At 44.4% G+C, this 8,975-nt stretch overlaps 1 protein-coding gene across 1 annotated transcript; it reads left to right on the top strand.

The window, feature by feature from the left end:
• The first annotated feature begins 702 nt into the window (after positions 1-702).
• Positions 703-6,131, top strand: lurap1 (leucine rich adaptor protein 1). The gene is made up of 2 exons (XM_088394380.1): positions 703-1,330; positions 4,368-6,131. Exons 1-2 carry the CDS (start codon positions 1,106-1,108, stop codon positions 5,175-5,177), a joined length of 1,035 nt encoding a protein of 344 aa, XP_088250506.1. The 5' UTR covers positions 703-1,105; the 3' UTR covers positions 5,178-6,131.
• The last annotated feature ends 2,844 nt before the right edge of the window (positions 6,132-8,975 follow it).

Below are 8,975 nucleotides of genomic sequence, written 5' to 3' on the forward strand. Positions count from 1 at the left end.
ACTGCTCCAATGAAAGTGCCAATTGATTAGTCATTTCTCATCAGCACCACGACATTAAGTTTATTCTGACAGGGATCCTGATTATGTGATATTTATTTTTAGGAGTTGGCTTGTGGTTTATTTGTTGCACCAGTGAAGGTTTTTTTTGTGAGGTTGCATAATGTGTGTTTCTAAGCACAGGTATGTGTGGGCAGTACACGGGGGTGTTAAAAACAAACTGGTTTCACTGTTCCCATAGTGGTCATCATGGTAACCAGAACAATTGCATGAAAAAGAAATATACAGGAGAACAAATTTTGAATTACGATCTTAGTAAGTAAATCAATATCTATTCAATAGTTTCATCCATCCTATCAAGCACATCTCAACAATGACATTAATACAGTTTCACCTTGATTTATTAGGATTATTCCCAATCTTAAAATGCTTTTCAGGGTTATGGAATCTTATTTTAATTACTATCAAAATGACCACTTTACTTATACGGATATATAAAGTAAATGTAACCGAAGTTAGTATTACATTACTATTCTAATTATAAAAAGTTGATATTTTTGGACAAAAATTTTCTCATTGGGAAAATCATCCTTAAATGTTTTTCTTGCTTCATTATGGAGTGAAAAAAAAATTAAAAATGTGCGTTTGCCTTTGTAACGCTTATTTATGTTATTTCGGTAGTTTTGCATTTCGATTGTCCAATTTTGAAAAGCCTTACCGGAACTAAAGTGACGTCATCCCTGAGTGACTTTGACAGCCTGTGCTGTGCTGCAGACGCGTTCTCAGCTTCTCTGCGGTGCGGCGCGGCTGCTGTCATCATGCAGGTGGAATGTGCGCACTTTAGCAGCTGCTAACGGGACTTCCAGCCGGGACGGGAGCCTGCCTGCCTGCATGCCTGCCTACCTGCATGCCTACCTGCATGCATGTGGCCGGCCGCACGCATCCCGTCCGTCCTACGTGGCTGAGATGAACACTCGTCGGTTTGTTTTTCTAGGTTGGCGCAGTCCACCTCAGCTGGACTCGCATGTGATGTACTGCGGGAAGTCGCTCTTCTAACAATTGCGGACAAAACAACAGGAGTCTCGCAATTCTTTTCAACCAGCGCTCCATGACCATGATGGATGACGGAACTTCTTGTGAGAACACTCCGGACCTAAGAGACATAGAGGCGAAAATCGGCCGCAAAACCCCCGAGGGTTTGCTCAGGTGGATGCGGGATGAGGCAGCCTCTCTCCGGGGAGAAGACAAACTGGCCGCCGCCGCGCAGGAAACCACGGAGGAGACTGGAAAGAAAAGCCTCGATGAAAAGATAACAATATTGAAGACTGAGATGGTGAGTGTACAGTTGCGCGTTGGGTGTGCGCGCGTGCGCGCCTTACAGTATGGCTCATGCGCAATATTCTATCCAACTTGCATCAAATGTGTTCATTTCATGTCATATGCAAATGCAGCGAGCGCCTGTGTACTTCTGAACTGCATAAAACATATTTAGTGACTCTTGTGCTAGTTTAGATTGGTAAAAGGACAAATGCCAAGAGGAAACAACTGGATGGATTGATTCACATTTGTGGCCTTTGGTAATGTGGCATTGAGACACTTGCAAAGAGAGCACTACTTCTTGTGTTGAAGTAAGTGCAGGAGTAGACTTGACCACCGTTGCACTTTATTAGCACCCTTCATAACCCTATCCTGAAAACGTCCCAACTCTTGCGTGTTAACAAATGATGTTGTGACTATGTGTGATTTTCCTCACTTTTCTGAGACATTGAACCTCTTCTCCATCTCGTTAGAAATTAACCCTGTAAAAATAATCGCATACATGCTATACAGAGAAATAGAATATCAGTTGGTGTACATCTTCTGTACAAATTTCTGCTAAAAAGCTACATATATCAATGAATGAGTCTACCATCTGTCCCTATGTGGATATTGGCAAAGGGCTTCCTCAAAGGGAGCCAAAGCCATATTGTCGTTGCATACAAGAGGCCCAATCTGTTATCTTAAATTCTCAATTTGTTTTATACACTATTGATGAATTTGGATGATTCTCAAGATAGCAAAAAAAAAAAAAACACTGCTTCACCAATCAATCACTGATTGCAAAAGCACCATTTGTTTGTTACATCAAAATGTGCTGAGTTGTGCAGTATGTCAAAGAGGTTTTATGAGCTTGAAAATGGGTCTCATGGTGAATGCAAGGATGTCAAGAGTCTGCCTGGGTTGGCTTGGCAAGGTGAAACCACACCGCCGGGGTGGGGGGGGGACATGCAGAAAGAGATGGGGGTGGGCGAGCGAGTGAGTGGCTGCTGTATTATTGAAAGCCCGGCCGGCGCTGTGTGTCTGCTTTTTCTACTCGCAGTGATTCAGCACTTAGAAGGTGACAGGCGGAAGCATTTGCGTCATTTATCAGATCAGGCATTTGCATTTTTAAGGTGTCTGTTTAACAAGAGACACGCTGTAGCTTGATACACGGGTGTCAAACTCAAGGCCCGGGGCCGGATCCCGTCCGCCACGTCATTTCATGTGGCCCGCAAAGGCAACTTGTGTGTCAACTCAATGTTTCTTGTTAAAATACTAAAATTGCAAATTGTCTTCCAGTGGGATATTGCAATTTTTTTTAAGAACCCCACTCTGAAAATAAATTAGAACATTCTTACTTTTTTTAATGCTGGATTCTGTTGTGTTTATGTGATAATATAAGGTAGTCACACGAGGGAAACCATAATTACCATGTGGCTCGCAACAAAAAACGAGTTTGACACCCCTACACTGTCATTTAGTTTGTTTGGTATATTATTCAAGGAACGGTCTCGTCATAAACACGTTGCATGTAATACTTGTTAGTGGTTGAAATAAATGACATTCCCTGCTCCTTGGTGTCAAAGTGTATAAGCTAGGTTTGTCATTTATAATTCAAACATTAATGAGTATCACATGCTGTCTACAGTTTCCTTCCCTGGGCAAACTTTATTGCATCGCTTCGCTCCCAGGCTTGATTTTCCAGCCACAAGTTGACTGTTTGGGTTCATTCGCGCATGTGCCAGTTGGCTAACATGAAGCTTGTTATGCTGATGAAAAAAAAAAAAAAAAAAAAAAGCCACAGTATTCATTTTTGAAGATGAGGAAAATCGTTAATAATGAGATATTTATAGATTTTTAAAAAAGTTATTCTTCAGCAGTATTGCCTAATAAAATCAACCAAGCCTGTCCTTTCTCTGGAGATCTCCACCAACATTCCAAACTCCATCTAAACCACAATTTCTTTTGCCATGAGTTTAACTAAGAAAAAAAAAAAAAAATCAGAACGTGTCCAAAGAAAACTGCACTCAAGCAGATGTCCAACAATATATCCATCAGTAAAAATGGCAGCGCAAACTATTTGGAACGTTTCTTCTCCAGAAGGTTTAGCCACAAGCTTTGACTACTATTGCTTGGCCCTTTTTTGCTGAGCAGGAAAACCGAAATGTTATTGGCACAAAAACAAGTCCATTCCACATCTTGCAGCTATCGCTCTCATCAACCTTTGATGCTATTTGACTTTTTCCAAAGAAAAGTCCTCTTCTATTTTATAACCAGGAAGCTTCACTCCATAATGAAGCAGCAATGTGCAAGATAATTCACGTTGTGCTAGCTCAGCGCTGACGAGGCCTGAAGAACCTTTACTGCCACTCTCATTAGGCCTTGAGTGTCTGCCAGGGCTCCAATCTCAAGCCCATGCACCTTTCATGTTTCTCAACCCACCGACTCATAGACATGCTGCGGTGGCACCGTTTTTGGAAGTGCTCACAAAACGCAGCACCAATTAAGACTTGTTTTGGCTCGGGTAGAGTGAAGCAATGTTTCATCTTTTTTGGATACAAGCTCAAACAGGTCAGGAAAATATTGCAAACTATGGCCCTAGGTGTATAATAAATCCGTTTTTGAGTCAAGATTAGAAGAGAGATCATTTAATTTCTTGCCTTCTCACATTGACACGGCGGGGCAATAATGACGCACTAGAAGAAACGAGACATAATGCATACTGAGATAGAACTCAGACAGTCGTGGGGGTTCTGCAGCCACATTTGGCTTTTTCAAGAGCAGGCATTCTCACATTTTGAGGCTAAATATACCAAAGTCTCATTGCCCTACCACAACCATTTTGAGTCGTTAGGGAGAGTGATAGGCTTTTTTTAAATAATCCCTTTCCAATGATGAATGGGAGATATGAGAGTTGTGAGGAATTTTAAACATAGCAATGGAAGGTGCCAGATAAACATGAGTATGAAAAGTTGTTAGACCTTACTGACTTGGTCTCACCCAATTTATTCTCTTGTGTTGTTGAGCTTCAGAAAAGACAAAAGCTATTTCCATTTCTTCTGTTTCCACAGGCACATTTGCGCTCGGTGGACATTAAGATCCTACAGCAGTTGCTGGCCGTCCACGAGGGCATCGAGGCAGTCAAATGGTTGCTGGAAGAGCGCAGCACGCTCACCAGCCGATGCAGCAGCCTGACCAGCAGCCAGTACAGTCTGGGCGAAGGCCCCGACACCTCCTGGAGAGGCTCCTGGAGCAGCCTTCATGACTCCAACGACAAGCTGGACAACATTTCCATCGGCAGTTACCTGGACACCCTGGCGGACGATATGGATGAATACTGTCCCTCGAGCTCGGAGTCGGTCATCTGCTCTTCCACGCCGCAGGTCTCCGAGGCTCCTGCGGGGGCCCGGACAGCGGAGGTCTCCTCGGCCAAGGTCTCTGCTACGGCGACCGGACAGAAGCCTGCAGAGACTGGCAACGGAACTCCGATTGACATTCACTCCCGATCAAATGAGAACGTTCTCAGTGATGTCAATGGAAACGGGATAGCTGGAGGTGAAAGTGGAAAGATATTCATTGCCACCAACATTCCAGAAGCCAAGCGAGACGCTTTAGTTTGCACCAAGGTGGCGGAGGCAGGCTCGGTTTCTTTGAACGCTACCTTGAGCCAGAGCACTAAGGCCAACGGGAACGTCGAGAAGACGACGACAACAGCGACCGGCAGCCGCGCTCGCATCGCCCTCAAACAGAGCCCCAAATGTAAAGCTTACAAAAATGGAAAGGTTGACTTGGATACTTGCAAACGAAACGGCAAAATGCATCTGGAGTATGATGCTCACTGGCGCTGGGTGCAGTCACAAGAAGATGTGACGTTTTTGTGAAACTACTGAGCGGCCGGCCGATCATGTCTACAAGTGGGCTGCTTTTCTCTGCAATAAAGAAAGAAAGCAACTTTTCTTTGCACACTATACATGGGATAATGATATTATTTTCAGTTTGAAGTTACAATGGTACCAGTCCTGTGCAGACGTGTTTTCTCAGGCTACCTTTTAGCTTATACGTATTTCAACCCCAAGCACAGTGGAAGGATTTCCCTGAAACATTATTGTTGCCGTTCACCCCAAAACACTCCTTGACTTTGTATTTAACAGCTTAACAACAATTTTTCTCCTGGCTATAAATGATATATCTTGAGGTATTGTGATCTTTCAAGGTTGTCTAAACCATGTCAGTGGAGTAGACCACTCCATTGGGCTCACCCAATTTTCAGTCAGTATGCTACATGCTAATACAATGAATGAGTGTGTTCTGATCTGTGAGCATGATTGTCTCAAACAAGTGGCGCTAGTTACTTGAGCTAAATGTCCCGGGTGTTCCCCTCATTCTCCACATTATGCAAATCGGTGTCTTCTACTGTACGTGGCGCTACAACCCTCAGTGCTTCACCTCCTACCATGGGCCATCCGTTGATGTCAAAGTACTTTCCATGGCTCGTTGGAGGTACATTTGGAATATGCCTTCTCTGTCAGACCCAAAATGTTGACCTCCTTATTGCAAGCAGATCTGTGCCTGATTGGTGGAAACCTTCAATATGATGTACATGCTTGTTCCTTCCTTTCCTTCCTTTCCTTCCTTCCCACCTTCCTTCCTTCCCTCCGTCCCTCAAGATGGATGCACTATTTTTGTGGTATCGGGTTATCAATGTATTTTGCCTGCTCCTGCCTTCTGCTTGTGCGTTTAAAGAAGCGAGACCGAGACTGAGATGAGCGTTTTGACTGGACAGGTGAACGCATGACTTTCAAAATAAAACTCCGTTAACATTCTGATCAATAAAATATGTTTTGGTCTTTTGTAAACAGCAGGGAGAGATGAGTAGTCTTCCAGACAGTTGGTGCTATGCAGAAACCACGTTCCATTCACGCTGCGGGGGCGGAGTCGCTGGTTAGCCTCAAGATTGTAGACCGTAAATTTCATTGTCAAAATTGGCACATTGTCATGATGGAATCTTGTACTGAGAACTTGCTTGCTTCATTTGGAGAGTCGACATGACGTCATCAAATCCCTCCTTCCTCTTTTAACATATGTGCTGGCTAGAAAGTAACAGCGCATGCCAAAGAGACTGTCTGCTCCACTAGTTTGTGGTTTTCCTTCCAAATGAGCCCGACCATATGTCAATGCAGAGAGCAAAGCTGTAAAAGCCATTATAGCAATGTCCACGATTTGATTGTATAGATATGAACATTGTTTCACGACAAAATCCCAGCAGGCTGCTGAAATGGATTGTTTCGCTCACAACTGTTAGAAAAAAGTCAAGTGAATTTCTCTTAATCATCCCGAGCCGACCACAGACAAGTCGGATGAGACGTCATATATTCCGGCTCTTGACTTGAAGGGCTTGATTCACAATCGCTTTTCCTCCTCGTGCTCATCATTCTTTTGAGTAGCGGCCATGAGCTACCTTGTATGCACTCCAAATGCTTTTGCTTTGTCCATTTGTGAGGAGCTCAAAGACAGACAGACAGACAGACAGACAGACAGAAAGAGCGCTTCTTGTGGTTTCCCAGGAGGCTGAAAAGAGAGCTGAAGAGTTAGCAGCTGAGAGGAAGGAAGCGACCTGCTGCTTTCTTCTCAAAAAGCTATGAAAGAAACCTTTCAGACAGCGAGTCCAAATAATGTGGAAGAGCCAAAACCTCTTTCTGAAAGCAAATAGATCACATGAATGGCGTTCACTTTGTTTGAAGCCTTCCTGGAGTATTGATCTGCTTGACCATAGCCAGGCTCTTATGTTTGTTCTTCACTTCAAGGTCTCTGGCGGTCGATATTACTTTGAACATCTGATGGCAGACGCCTGCAGACGTTTACCATCATCTCGATATAGATGAGGCAAACATGAGAAGGTGTGACAGTAATTCAATTTTCATTGACATATACTGCACAGACCTGGAGATGGTGCCTTCCTTCCAGCAATGTTCTACGTTAGTATTCAGAAAGCCTTCTCTACATTGCTGATGCAGCTCATAGAAATGTCATGCGCATTTGGACGCATGACTACACACATGCACATATTTCAAAGTCAAGTGGCGACGCAGTTCACTTGACTTTGGTGATCTGACTAGGTCAAGTTATCATTCAATGAAGCGTAAGAAGGTTTGCCTCTATTCATGAGGCCTGATGCCAAAGACCCCGCTTGTTCATACATCAAAGGCATATTTGAAAGAAGCGTCGCCACGTAGCCCACCAATTAGGCTTTAATTGAGCGGCCGAGTGAAAGGGGGCCTTTCACTTGCCCCCCTTTCACCCCGTTAGCCAGAGACAAACACGCTTTGTGACACCCGCACCGCAGCGCACCGCAGCGCAGCGCAGCGCAGCGCAGCGCAGCGCAGCGCACCCACTGATCTGAAGGCATTCCTCTGGCCCAACCTGACCCGACCCGATCCACTTATGTCCCTGATTGCTGTTAAAAACAGCTCCTGATCTAAGGGTTAAAGCTTGGAATCTCAGCTGTGTTCTTCCTGTTTTCTTCTTCTTATTCTGTGCGAGGGCCGGGATGCTTCTGTCTGTCTGTCTGTCTGTCTGCCTGCCTGCCTGCCTGCCCGTGTGTTGTTTGTTTTCCACCAAATATTCCCATGATGTTTGTTTGACTCTGACACACTTGCTGCTCCAAACCGCATTCCAACAATGTTTTTGTTTTTTCGGTCAATGTTGTCCATATTCACATTTTTCATCTACATTTTTTCTTTTTGTGCACCCTTGTGAATGTAATGATGTATTTGCACACAACTGAGCTGCATTTGAGCTAAGATTACAGATTACAGGGCGAGAGAGAATTTACATTCCCTGGGAGCCAAAGTGTGTCCGGCATGAAGTAGTGCGGTGCCAGGCAACCAAAGCCCTCTGTTTACTGGGGGGGAAAAGAAAAAAAAAAAAAAGGACCGATGTGAGCTTGCAGCACTCAGTCAAACACCAAAGGAGAATTCCCCCTCATCTCCTTTGTGGTTGTGGTGTTTTATCGTGAACTTGCCACCATCTGACCTTTGGTCCAAATGTTAAGACCTTCAAAGCTGCCGTGGAAAAGCATTGGTAGCGAAAGCCCGTCATTACTGCTCCATCAACTGACATCAGGCGATCAATGAAGGATTTACAATGTCAAGCTGCTGAAACCTTCCCATTAGCAAGGAACACCAATGCCACAACACACAACGTTGACTTGATCTCCTGAAGCACATCAGCTGTTTGTTGGTATTTTAGCTGTGTGTGTGTGTGTGTGTGTGTGTGTGTGTGTGTGTGTGTGTGTGTGTGTGTGTGTGTGTGTGTGTGTGTGTGTGTGTGTGTGGTTCCATCTATGTAGGCTCCAGTCCAAGCTGTGACTTCTCACTGACCCCCCCCTTCAAAATTGCAGGTAAGCGGGTCCTTCTAGCCAATGCATATTTTCACTTGGCTTATCTTTTATTCCCAGCTCGTTGAAATGGATTCATTTGTGTCTCTCACATTTGGACTCGATGACATTCTTTCCAAGGCGAATCAGGAAAGTATCCGAGGTCCATGGTTGGCTGTGTAATGACAACAAAGCCGCCGTCTCTCTGAGCCTTTCTTTCCATAACCATAGCTGAACAGAGCATGGCATCATTTGCACTGCCTTTGCCAGAGCCAGTTGCTCTTTGCACCTTCATGTCCATTTA

Source organism: Syngnathus floridae, chromosome 13 (assembly GCF_059516105.1).
Source record: "Syngnathus floridae isolate MCC-2025c chromosome 13, RoL_Sflo_1.0, whole genome shotgun sequence".
Taxonomy (NCBI): Eukaryota; Metazoa; Chordata; class Actinopteri; order Syngnathiformes; family Syngnathidae; genus Syngnathus; species Syngnathus floridae.

What these genes read in the sequence shown, in the direction of transcription:
- lurap1 (XM_088394380.1), top strand. Translation starts at nt 1,106, where the DNA reads ATGACCATGATGGATGACGGAACTTCTTGTGAGAACACTCCGGACCTA. An exon ending in CAATATTGAAGACTGAGATG is followed by an intron (nt 1,331 to 4,367) that starts GTGAGTGTACAG and finishes CTGTTTCCACAG; the next exon opens with GCACATTTGCGCTCGGTGGA.